The sequence below is a fragment of the Protopterus annectens genome, chromosome 12.part0 (genome assembly GCF_019279795.1).
Source record: "Protopterus annectens isolate FY-2018-M chromosome 12.part0, PAN1.0, whole genome shotgun sequence".
NCBI classification, from domain to species: domain Eukaryota; kingdom Metazoa; phylum Chordata; order Ceratodontiformes; family Protopteridae; genus Protopterus; species Protopterus annectens.
In genome coordinates this window covers 1,163,780,749-1,163,794,705 of record NC_056746.1, presented here as the reverse complement: position 1 = coordinate 1,163,794,705, position 13,957 = coordinate 1,163,780,749, and the positions used below count along the sequence as shown (strand labels likewise).

Genomic DNA, 13,957 nt, shown 5'->3' with positions numbered 1-13,957 from the left:
AGCAATCGAGGCCTTCAAACTTTTTCTTCATCAAGGCCACCTACTCATAAGGACAGACAACACCACAGTTATGTGGTATATAAACAAGCAAGGAGGCACCCATTCCTACCCTCTTTGCAGACTGGCAATGAATCTATGGGAACTTTCCTTGAAACTCAATATACAGCTGCAGTCCCAGTTCATGCCAGGGAAAGACAATATACTGGCAGACAGCTTAAGCAGAAATACCATGGATGCACATGAATGGATGCTGCACCCAGACATCTTCTTACTCATAACACAATCATGGGGAAGGCCGGAAATAGATCTGTTCGCCTCCCCCCACAATCATCAACTGAAGAAATTCTGCTCAAGGACATACCACCCACAAGCATGGAAAGTGGACGCTCTCTCTCTTTCAGCTGGAAAGCTCTAACAGTGTATGCTTTTCCACCTCTCCCATTAATGACCAAGGTCTTACTGAAGATCAGGACAGAGCAGTCCAGAGTGATTCTGATAGCTCCAAACTGGCCAAGACAGCACTGGTACCCACTGTTAAAGAGCATGTCACAGACGAAACCGTGGCCTCTCCCTCTATGGCCACTTCTACTGACGCAGCACAATTTCAAGACTCTGCATTCCAACCTGAAAACCTTTCAGCTAACTGCCTGGAAAATACCATGACTCCTCCTCAGGATAAGCTATCCCAGAGAGTGAAGGATATTATTATGGAAGCTCGACGGCCTTCCACAAGGAAGGCATATTCAGCAAAATGGAAAAGATTTCACACTTGGAACACAACAAAGGGCCTAGATGTGACAGTGATGAACATGGCACATATACTGGAATATTTGGCAGAATTGTTCCACAACGGCCCGTCTTACTCTTCCATTAAGATACATGCCTCAGCAATTTCAGCAGAATACAATGTTAATCCACCTGTCTTCTCTCATCCTCTCCTGAGACAGTTTCTAAGAGGAATCAAAAACATCAATCCTCCAAGAAAACCACCTCTACCTACTTGGAACTTTAACTTCGTGTTGGAAAAACTAACACTTCCTCCCTTTGAACCAGCAGCATCTGCAGATCTACAGTTTCTGTCTTGGAAAACTGCCTTCCTTCTGGCCATAACCTCAGCAAGAAGAGTATCTGAGTTACAAGCTCTAATGGCAGTACAGCCATTTCTTATCTTTCATCAGGACAGAGTTTCATTGAGAACCAATCCTACATTTATGCCAAAGGTGGTATCCAGGGTATCTTTGAACCAAGCTATTCACTTGCCTACATTCTTCCCACAACCACAAAATAAAGGGGAGAAACTTCTGCACACCCTGGACATACACAGACAGTTGCGCTACTACTTGGACAGAACTAAAAGTTACAGAAAGACTGACCAGCTGTTTGTAGCATATGCTGCTGGGGCACAAGGAAAAGCAATTTCCAAACAGACAATTTCAAAATGGATAGGAAATTGCATTCGTTTTTGTTACTCCTTTCATGGAAAAACTGTGCCAGCTGACATTAGACCTCATTCCACGAGAGCCACAGCCACCACCACAGCCTTCCTAAGAGGGTGGCTACCAAGGACATTTTAGAAGCTGCTACATGGAGCTCCGTGCATACATTTGCCAAGCATTACAATTTACCTTTATACTCCAGATCCAGAGCAGGCTTTGCTATGGCAGTCCTGCAGGGTATCTTAGCTACACCATCCTTTACTTAGTACCTCCACCAGATTGGCTATGGTATTCTACCCATATGTGATGACTGCAGATGCATCCTTGAAGGACATAGTACAGTTTTGTACCTACTATAAATGTAGATGTCCGATAGGTATGCATCTGCAGTCAGGTTTACCCTCCCTCCTTCCCCTCTGTGGTATACTTCTTGGGTACTTACCCTCTTATAGCTAGCTGGGGGGATCTATTATGGTGTATTTGTTTTTATAGTACTGTGCATGTTTGGATTTGTTTTTGCAATGCATATCTCCAAATTTTAGCCTTCCTTAGAGGGCACCTGGCATCTGGGGCAAGAAAAACTGAGGAAAATGGCGTCGGCTGATGCTTTTATACCCCAGACGCTCTGACGTCGGGGAAAGTGCGACATCAGCCGAGGCCAGACCCAGACTTTGGAATCCGGCCGACCGAAGGGCTGCTTGAGGCAGGACAACCCATATGTGATGACTGCAGATGCATACCTATCGGACATCTACATTTATGGTAGGTACAAAACTGTACTTTTTCTTAATTGATAGACCAGTGTCAATGTTTTGTTTACCAGGCATACACTTCACAATATAGTTTGGATACCTCAAGCTACTTCTAGTATCAGGTTAAGCCTTTCTACTGTGTAATATGTTTATATTCTGTTTAATTTATTACACAACAAATTTATTATCTTTAAGTTGTCTCTGTTAAACAAGAGATTTTAATACTGTTTTTATCCAAGTGATTATTTTTCATTTAGCCTCCTTGACCTCAGAAATATAGTAGAAATTAAAGTTGCATACTGTGCCTCTCTTTTGTAGCACTCTGATTTCCCCTTTTTGTGCTTGCCACGTGGTACTTGGCAAGTTTCTTTTCCACCCATTGAACTCATGCTGACTTTGTAAATGGACCTTGTTGCATTGCACATTTGACTGTCATTGCCAAAGCAGAACATTAATTTTTCAGTTACCTTTGGTCTTTAAAGCTAAGATGATTAGAATTTTGTTTGACATTATTTTTAAGTATTCTTTGGTCTGTTAAAACTAAGATACCATAGGAGTTTATTTTTAAAACTGATCTGGTTATTTACTGTCTGTCTTATTTCCTTATTGCTTGGAAGGGCATTTGATAATTTGGAATCCTTTATTTATCCTTGTCTTAATTCATAGACTATGTAATATATGACATGTTTGCCATCTTTGATGAGACTCTCAGTTGTTTGCTGTGAATGCTTAACCCTTCTTTAATTTGAATTATCTTTTCTTTCACAGATTTTACATGGTGCTTGTTCAAGGTCTACAGATAAAAGATTTCATGTGCCGCCCAGTTCTGGCTAGTATAATCTTGAACTCCTCTGCATTGTTTTGCTCGGATTTGAAAGGGATTGATGTGGTGGTACCTTACTTCATTTCTGCTCTAGAGATGATTTTACCAGACAGGTGAGAAGGCTGTGTTATCACTTTCCTTTTGTTAAGCATGTTCAAGGTTCATAATCATCAGCTTTGCCATGCATCATATCCAAGAAAGAATGCTATATCAATTTGCTGATGTAAATAGAAAAATAATCCCAGGAACCATATGTATTTTTACTTGTAATAAACAGATTGAGCACTTTCGTTCCATAACCCTGAACTTCATCAGAGTAAAATCACATCATTCAGCACTTCCTTTGTTATTTAAGGAAGTGCATGCTGAGTACTGATGAAGTTCCAGGTTACAGAACGAAAGCGCAGAGTCTGTTTGTTTAAACTGAAAATACATATTGTTGCTGAAATTTTTTTCTGTCTACATCAGCAATTTGATACATATCAGTTTATGGCCTGTGGTGAGTGAGTCCTTTTCTCAAGTTGGTTATGGCATTCTTTCTTGGTTATTGGTTACTTTCACGCCGTACTGGCTTTCTGTTGTGTTGGTTCTTAGTTTCGTTATTGGCATGCATCATATCCACTAAATACGCACACATGAATGTGTAGTTTGAAGTTTGAGTCCATTTGATGATAAATGATAGCTTATCATTCTGCAGGCTTTCATCATCTTTAACGTAGATGATGCACCTTTTTTTCTTCCATTTTATTATTTTTCAATTGGATCCTCACTGCTCTGCTTGATATCACAGTACTGCCGCACACAGCAAGTAGTGCATACTTGACTGCCACATGCTAAACTGAGCTGAGAAATATTTACTGAGAATGGGAACTGTTAGTGACTGTGAACATTATATGTTGCTTTGGTGACTTTTACCATGCTGTAGCAGTGAAACCTCTGCTTATAACACCAACACCCTGGTTTTATAGATGAAGTTGAAAATCTTTGGGTTATTTAGGGTGAGGTAAGTAGAACAGTTTGGAGAGGAATTGTGTGTGATCTGACATGAGGATGAGTGAGCTTCTGAGCCTGGCTTGGGCAGAGTCTGTGTAGAATAACTTCTTTCCAAAGCTTGTTTCACTGAGGTTGTCAAAGATGTTTACCTTTTATCACCCTCAGTCTTTGCCTTTTATTAACAAGGATATAACATGCTAAAACCTTTTCAGTAAAACTTCAATTTATTCAACAGCTGTATTAAGCCTGATTTGGATATTTGGCTAGTGAATGAGTTTGTAGTCCTGTTGTGAATAATCTAAATGTAGCTTTATTTGTTTGTACCAATGAAACAGTAGGGAATACTAGCAGACTGAATTTATTAGCTTTCAGACATGCACCTACTCACTGACATGGCATACACAAGAGTGGACTGGCTGATGTGAGTCCTTTTGATAAAGTGGTAAGTGCAGCATCTTTAATGGATAGATTTGCATCTCCTTTTCCAACATTGAAACATATTGGTTGCCTAATTGATATTAAATTACTGGATACACTAAATTTTCTTGAGTTTGGTGATGGAAATTAGATGAATTCATTTATTTTGATTAAGGAATTGGTTAAGTTTGCTTATTGTCAAATTTATACATAATTGTAACCCCCTTTTTAAAGTTTCCTGCAGTTTCTTCTTTTTTACTTGGCATCCCTTCATTTTGTAAACTTTAAATTGTGAACAGCAGCTAGATGTGTGTGCCTGTAAAAATGAGCCCCATTTATCCTACAAATGTGTGAATATTAAGTGCAGTTTTCAAAAACTGAGCACTAACATTAAATGATTTTGAAGTGCGCATAAGGTCTAGTGTATGCGTTTTGGATGCCCACATGACATGGTCAAAGGACAGTTTGACAGAAAGTGGTCTAGGTGACCTTTGGTCTTTAAAGCTAAGATAGTCAGACTTGAACGGAAATGTTGGCTGCTGTTCTTTTGGGCTTTTACAACCCATATGTACATCTTGTACAGAATGGTTACTTTACTGGCTGGCACTGAATCAGTTTTTGCAGTCTCTCTTCTCCTCTGTTAGATTATTTAACATGATCATCTTCAAGAAGAGTCAACATAACAGTAACTCTCAACATCTGGGTTATAGCCTGTCTTGTCTCATCTGCTGACCTGAAATTCTAAAAGTAGTGGTTTCATTCCCCATAAGTAGTGGTGCAAGTTTCATGTTGAAATGCAACAGCATATTTGTTTGTAGTTTATTTATCCTGTATTGTTGCATACTCTCTTAAAGGACTACTGCATGCAGAAACTGAAACGAATATATATTTTATCATCTTGCCACGAAGTTTTACATAATATGAATCTGTCAGCAGCATAAATGCTAATAATTGTATTTTTTGAAACTGAGTACCGTCTTGCAGCAGACATATTGACATGGTCTTCTTTTCTTAAAACATGTCCGTAATTTACTCTGAGGGCATAGTTCATGAGGTTACAGTGCCGTAGTGTTTCTTTTTATTCAAATTACACTCCTGTTCAGTTAGAGTGGAAATAGTACAGAATACTTTTAAGGTTGGAAATCCACCTGTATAAAGTTCTTGCAAAAGGGTTAAGAAATAACAGATAACACAGCCTTTTTAAAAAGTGATGTTTTGTGAGTATCCGGTCCTGTCAGACTTCCGTGAGTCAGCTGGAGTGTTTTATTTCCTAGCTTTCAAAGCTCAGCTAATAAGTGAAGTTGTTGTCAGTGGTTATTATGGGTTTATTCACCATCAGACTGCAAAAGACTTAATAGGTGTACAGCCTCAAGGAGGGGAACAAAGCAACTTTATATGACCACACAATGTCAGAGAGGTATGATTTCTGAGCCTGAATATTTTTTTATACATATTAGGATGTTAAATAAAATAAAAGAGGTGTGGGTGTGTATTTTCCTTGGCAAAATACTTGCAGACATGATAGGCAAAATGACATAAGAGCAAGGGAGACAAATTGCTTAAGAAATTATGAGATTCTATCCAGTCCCAACACAGTGTGCACTGAGGAAGCAGACCAGTATAGTAATAACATTGAGGATGCAAAGATGCCAAGCTATACTTTAATATGTAAAGGTATGCAGATCATTCTTTAGGAAGGGAAATTAGCTCTACAAAAAGGAAATAATGAGTTGGGGTTGTAGTTGTCCTTTACGTTTCAGTGACAGATCCAGATACCATATTTCTGGAGACTTCTTGAGTGAATTAAACTAGTCCCAAGATTTAATACCTTTCTCAGTGTTTGGAAGAATAAGCAGTTAGGTTTGGGAATCAGATTTGCCCAGCAACGGCCCTGGCCTTCAGAGTCCTGAGTTAACAGAAGCAAATGCAAAACTTTGTGGCTAATAATCTCAAGCAGTTCCTTGCAGATTACTGGAATGTTAAAGACTGCATTCTTAGGCCAGGAACAAACTGCATGGTCAATGAGCAGACATGCTAACAACTGTGGATACAACATGAATGGCTGCTGCTATATAGAAAGTCAGTCATTGGGAGACATTCCTGGCTGAGGAGTTGCTCACTGCCACAGATGGGAATACTAAGGGCATCCTTGAGCTTGGCAGTTTCCTCTTCTGTCCTAGGAGGGAGCTTTAATTTCCCTACCTACTACCCTGCCCCATCTCCCACACTCACTGCTTATGTTTGAGAACAACTCTCATCTTTGAACCATAAGTCCCCCTAAGAAAATGTCAGCAGCGAATGTTGACCTACCCAGGATGGGCATGCCCATCCCTCCCTGCCAGTCTGTCAGTTGCCCTAGCTGCTAATTGAACCCAGGTCTGCTGGACTGTACTTAGGAATGTATCCCTCACTCCATCAGAGCAACTGTACAGTGAACTTATTAGAGGCAAGGCAAAGGGAAAAAGCCTGAAGGTGAGAAGGGTGCAGCAGGAACAACAGAGGTAGTCTGAATGCTCCTATATACAACTCTGAGCTCCCAAAATCCCTTCCCCGGCATCTACTTCTCCTTACTCAACCTCCAAACCAAAATATCGTGGGCTGGCTGGCCCTGTGCCTCCAAAACTTGTTAGGCATAGCAGTAGATGAATGGGTTCTGCAGATTGTCTCCAGTGGCTCCAACCAGACAACCAGGGAGTCCTGGTGGAGCCTGTCATCCAAGAAATGCCAACTCACTGGACCATAGAGGCTATCCCCAATGGTCAAATGGCATCCCTGGAGACCAATTCCAGACCTGTTGAAGTTAAGTTCTTGTGGGTTCCAAAGTTTAGAATGATAACTTTACGGGGCCTCTTGCTCCTCCTAGCTCCCTGGGCCTGGTTGGTAATTTTAGAACTTGTGTGCATTCCTTTATTATTCACAGGGATGTATTGCTGCTATCTAAGATTTGTAGTAGAGCTTAGTGTTACCACTTTACTTCTTTGCCCATTGGTTTGGCTACTGCATCCAGACTGTTCACAGAATAAGCAATTGCTCATTGTAAAATGAAAAATATTCATTTTTGCCCTTATTTGAAAGACTGCCTTATCCAGATGCAATCTGACATAGTTGGCTTTAGGCACCAGCAAACCCTGCAATTGCTAGGGGCCCCCTGTTTCTGGGGAGCCCCAGTCACAGCAAGTTGTCTTATCTTGCTGTTTTGTAACATGTCTGTCAAACCAAAAAAAAAAAAAAACTAGTATAGCAACATTGTGTGCTTAATAAACCAGATGGGTAATAAGTCTTATTTGCATCTCCTTTAAGATTCAGTGATCTCTGGTATTAGTAACAGTGTTATCAAGCAACAGGCTTCACAATTCAGTTAAGTATTTTACCACTGACAATAGTACCCCTGGTTTAGTTAAACTCTGCTAGTGGACATTTACTGTGGCAGCAGGGGACCCCATTAATCATCCTTGATTGTGTTTGGGCCCCCTTAATCATCCTTGTGTGTGTGGGGGGGCCACAAAAGCTGCTGCTGGTTGGGGGGAAATGAGGAGAAAAAATGCATTAATTTAATTTCCTGATTATGCTATTTAACTTGAACAAGTCTATGATATGACCCTGTTAAGGTAAAGCTGCTAATGAACATATGCAAAGTAAGTGCTAGAGAGATCAGCAGCCCATAGTGACTGGTATCAGTGCAAACCTTGAATTTTAAGAAATGCTGATGCTTCTGATCTTCAGGGATAGTTCTCTTTCAGGGAGTTTTTTAAACACTGGCAGAACACCAGATACTACAACTTTGGTGAAGAATTATGTGAGATACCTATAATAACAGAATAAAGGCTTAAAATAAGGAACAAGTTTTAATTAGTCTAATTCACTTAAAAAGTTAATATAATAATTATGCATTTTTGAACAGTAAGCATAAAGCATACCAGAAAGGCTCATCCAGACTCTGCTACACTTTGCTGTGAAGGAAAGGTTAGTTTGCTTATATTTTTTGTATTACTGTATTGCCTTCTATATTTTGAATACTGTAGTTTGTTTTCTTTACCTTGTGTTTTGCTTGCATTCTGTTTTAACAGCATATTAAAACTTCAAAAGAGACCACAGCTCTCTCTGTTCTGAGTCAGGCAGAAATAAGAACTGATTTTTCTTTAAACTATTAGGGCTACCTAAAGTTCACTCTTCAAATTTTCCCTTAAAACTACCTTCCTCAAAGTGTACTACTGTTCTATTTAATGTATCCTACAACTATAAATTATCTCTACTTGACTCCCAAGTAGACTATTCTCTATCCGTACAGCTAAGCACTTGCTCCTACAGTACTTATCACCTCGATACTGCACTCTTGTTATAGAAAGTACCCCAAAAAAAGCAAACCCCATTTCTCGGTCACCCACATCCCCCAAAACCTTTTTTAAGTTTTTCTGTCTATTCCTTCTAGCATGTCGAGGGATCAGTTGCTAATGTCCTCTCCTGCTCAGCTGGTGAACCTGGGATTATTGAGGCAATGTTACAATTGCCTCATGTACACAGACAACCCTCTCCTCCTCCCACAAAACACAAATACATGCGAGAGATGCAACTATACGGCCAAACTGGAGGCTGAGCTCTCTCAACATAGGACTGGCAAGACCAGACAGGAGGAGAAGGTAACCACACACACTATAGACCCAGTCTCACATAATGCCATCACAACCTCAAATCATACACATAAACACACAAAGACATACTCGGAGGCTCTGATCAAAAATCTACCAAAACAGCAGAGGCCACCAAAGCAGACACCCAAACAACTACCACCTCAGAACACAACACCTGCATTACATAGACCACACAGTCAGAGTGTCAAGCAGTCACAGCCCTTAAGGCCAAACACTATGCCAGACACACTAGTCATTGGTGACTCCATAGTCAGACACACTGACGTCCCGCTCACCAGACTGAGTAAGGAGAAGGTCACAGTAAGCTGCCTGTCGGGTGCTAGAATCCACCACATAACGCATGCACTCAGGTCTCTCAACAGCAGGTACAAGTATGACTCAATAATTGTCCACGCTGGTGTAAACGACCTGAGACGTACCTCCCTGGACTACATGAAAAGAGACATAGAGGAGCTCTCTGATTATGTAGCCCAGGCAGGTATGACCCTGACCTTGAGCAGTATCCTACCTTCACCAAGAATGATGCCACAATACAGAGATAAGATGATCAGCTTTAACAATTGGCTTAAACTCTGGTGTCATTCAAAGGGGATCCAATGTTTGTCTGCCTGGGATGACATGCTGGACAAGCCACGCTGCTTCGCAAGGGATGGCTTGCACTTGTCACCCCTGGGATTCCGGATTTTGGCAAAGGCTCTTGCCACCCCCATAGTGCCTTTTTAGGCAAGGCTCAAATTCTAAACCTACCACCCTAGAACAAAACAAAGAAAAAAAAACTAAGGGTAATGCTGCTCAATGCCAGAAGTCTCAACCTCAAGATGCACGCACTCGAGGCCCTTCTCAGTATGGAGAACATCGATGTCTGTGCTGTGACAGAAACCTGGTTCAAGGCTCCTGAGAGCACCCCAGCACTATCAGGTTTTACCTCATATCATGCGTTTCGGCCACAAAACCCGGACAATACCAAGAAAGGAGGAGGGGTATCCATATTCATCAAGGACACCCACACCTCAAGATTGGTGGCATCGCACGATGCATCGGAAACCATCCAGGTGCAATTAACCATAGGCAAGACTGCTCTGCAAATTGTAGCATGTTACAGGCCACCCTCGCAAACTCAGGAACCTCATATGGCCTTCCTGAAAACACTGGAGGGGATAAATGTATCTCCGAACACCATCATACTAGGTGACTTCAACTACCCTAATATAGACTGGGAACACTACTCAAGCCCAAACACTCTAGCCCAAAAGTTCCTGGAATTCATAAACTCAAATGCCATGGAACAACTAGTCACCATCCCCACAAGAGGAAAGAACATACTTGATCTCATCATCATGAACATGGGAGCACAATGTTCAACGCCAGAAGTATACCCCTCACTGGTGAGATCTGATCACAAACTAATCTCGCTGGAGGTCCTCATCCGCCCCACCGAAATGAAAAAGACCACAGTAAAGAACTTCTCGAAAGCCGACTTCACACTTCTAAAGACTAGTGTGGTCTCCTTTAAGGCCCCTGAGCCGGCGGTTAACATTACACAAACCGCTGAATCACTTACAAATGCCTTCTACCAGCACCTGCAGGGCTGCATGGATCAGGCAATCCCAAGCAAAACAAAGACTCTTTGTACCAAAGGCAAGCGTCCAGTCTGGTGGACCCCAGCCATAAACAAACTCTACAACAAAAGGAGGAAGCTACTACAAGATAGAGCAAAATCCTTAAAAGGTAAGACACCGCTGATCACTATAAGTAAAAAGCTAAGAGCTCTCATAAAATCATCCAAAGCTAATTTTGAGAAAAAAATAGCTAAGGACTCTAAAGACAACCATAAGGCATTCTTTAGCTATGTCAGAAACCTAGGAGAAAACTCCCAGATATGCTCAGAATTAGTTCAAAATGATGTGAAGATTACTGATCCTACAGACATTGCCAACATACTGGCTGACAGGTTCAGTGCAAACTTCTCCCCACCCTCCACACCTAAAGAAGAGATATCTATACCAAATGATTGTAGCCCCCCAAACATCTCTAACGCTTAGGTGAGAACTGCTCTCTCCAAGGCAAAGAACACAGCATCCATGGGACCTGATGGTGTCCCCGGCTGTGTGCTCCATGAACTCAACGAGGAATTAAACCCACAGTTAGGACAGCTGTTTAATCTTAGTCTCACCTCCGGATACGCACTCCAGGAGTGGCGCAGCGACTGTGGTCCCACTCCACAAAGGCGGTGCCTCCACCGACCCTGGAAATTACCGTCCCATTAGCTTGACAAGCCTGATCTGCAAAGCCATGGAAAGGATCATAATGGATCTCATAAATAAAGACATAGGGAATTTGCAGACTTTGGATCCAACCCAGTTTGGCTTTGTCAAAGGCAGATCATGCCTTTTAAACTTGGTTGACTTTTTCGAAACAGTCACCAAGGCCATTGACGAGGGAAAGGCAGTCCATACAGCCTACCTAGACCTGGCGAAGGCTTTCGATACAATACCCCACTCGGGTATCATTGAAAAACTCATCAACTTAAATGTAAACCCATACATTACAAGATGGGTTGCAAACTGGCTGAGTGACAGAACCCACAGGGTCAGAGTTGCTGGCGCCATGTCAGACAATAAGCCTGTCACATGTGGTGTCCCACAGGGCTCAGTCCTGGGCCCACTCTTGTTTGGCATCTACTTTTCTGAAGTACAAGCAAACACAGGAGGGTTATGGCTAACAAAGTTCGCAGATGACTGCAAACTGGGCGCCGTAGATGAGAACACATCCGACACAGATATCCTTCAGAAGGGTCTCACAGAAATGGATAACTGGTGCCAGAGCCATGGCCTCAAGTTAAATGCCAAGAAATGCATAGTCATACCCTTTGGGAAAAATAAGGTTACCCCTAGCTACCATATAGGTGGCAATCCCCTGAACACAGAAGAAGTTATTAGGGACCTGGGAACCCAGGTTGACAGTAGCCTTTCATTCATCACTCATATTGCTAAAGTAGTTAGGAAGACCTTCTACATTGCCCACCTTATCATGAAGGGATTCACATCTAGATCAAGGGAAGTCATAGTCTCCCTATACTCATCACTCATCAGACCAATGATCGAGTACAATGCCCCATTCGGAATGTATCTGACCCGACACTTGCAGCAGCTGGAGAGGCCACAAAAGTTCCTCACCAAAAGGATAAAGGGTCTCAAAAATCTGTCTTATGCTGCACGACTGAAAGAACTCCAGTTATATTCAGTTGCGTATCGCTTGCTCAGAGGTGACCTATGCCTGACATACAAGGCCATGTCAAACCCAGATTTGATGAATATGCTTCATCTCAAAAAATCTAGATCCCTCAGAGCCACAAGGGCGGGTGACTTAAACCTCGACATGGTTATTAATAGGATGTGCTGGAGGGATAGATTCATCACCCAAAGACTCCCTATGCTGTGGAACAAAATTCCGGTTTATGTGAGGCAGAGCACCTCGCTGGCCTTGTTCAAGAGGAATCTTGACCAATGGATGGGAGATCGCAGATACACCCCAGGGGTTACCTCAGTGTCACTGCTCGACAGAGGCACAGCTAAATAATGGGCATAGTTTCTCCAAACTAAGGGGTGGCGTAAGCCACAAAACTATGGGCTAGGCTTATAAATGCCCTCGGGCAGATAGCCTAGTATGAACCTATGAACCTATGAACCTATGTCTGGATTTATCAGCTGTCTGTAATACTGAATGATTTAAAAGAAAATCAAACTTTTTACGAAGGATAGATAAAATTATGAGAAAAATCAGGAAAGGTCTGTGAAATCAGGGACAGTGGTTCCTCACTGAGGTAAATAAAATCAGCTCACCCCTGTTGCTGTTTGATGACTGATCTGGTGTGGCAGTACCAGTGTTGCACAGTGCATTGCTATTTGCTGGAATAAGTACAAAACTAGTATTGCTATGGCTTAAGCTTGTGTGTGTAAAAAAAAATGTCAGTGATTTTTATCAGTACAGACACACACACTATTCTTTTGGGTATCGGTAAAAAACGTTGCCAACAAGTAATTATGTTTCAAAAGTAATGAGTAAAATATATCGCAAAACATTCGGACACTTGAATCTTTTAAGAGCCTGGGGCCCTCACTCCCAGACTGTATAACTGGGTACAGGAGGCTCCCTTATTCATCCTTGACTTTGTGGAGGCCCCACAAAAGCTGTTGCTGGTTGGGAAAAAATGAGGAGGAAGTAGTGTACTAATTTTCTGAGTACACTTTTTAACCCGAACAGGGCTGTGATATGACCCTGTTTATGCCTTTGCTGTCATCTGCACCCATTCTAAAACCAGCCCTGCCCAGAAGTGTATATACAGAAAACTGTGGTTTTGTGTGTGTGCGTGCTGTGTGTGGGTGCGTGGTTGTTACTTTAATTTTCATTGCAGTCAACCTTAGATGTGTGCACATGAGATTATAGCTTGTGTTTGGGCTGAGGACATTGTGGTCATTGTTTCTTTTAACTTTTCTCACAGATCTCAGAGGTGTACAAAGGTTTATATAGCTTGTGCAGAGGCAGTGTACTGTCCAGGAGCAACAAGTAGAACACATTACTGTAATCTTTATTTTTTTTCACTTTCCTCACAATCCCACTTCAGGCATGTATGCAGGTAGCTGCCTTTAACAGATTGTGTTGAGGGGTAAGGAGGCATGCTATTATTTATATGCATGTCAGCAGTCACCTGAAATACATGACTGTGGCAATTTGAACCTCATCCAAGTCTAACACCAGAGAGATGTATAGGCAGGCAGTTTCCAGATAAGACCTGTGTATCCAAACAACTGACTTATTTACTGTGAATTACTATTTTATTATCTTTAAACATTAAACCTTTGGTAGAACTTATTTTTTTTCTTTCAA

At 41.7% G+C, this 13,957-nt stretch overlaps 1 protein-coding gene across 2 annotated transcripts in view; it reads left to right on the top strand.

Annotated features, from left to right (window-relative positions):
* The window catches only part of RALGAPB (Ral GTPase activating protein non-catalytic subunit beta), a 3,411,848-nt gene that overhangs the window by 1,697,207 nt on the left and 1,700,684 nt on the right, over positions 1-13,957 (top strand). For both annotated transcript variants that reach the window (XM_044090192.1, XM_044090191.1), the window contains exon 11: positions 2,957-3,124. In XM_044090192.1, the coding sequence (XP_043946127.1) occupies positions 2,957-3,124 (168 nt within the window). The remainder of the gene's footprint in view (positions 1-2,956; positions 3,125-13,957) is intronic.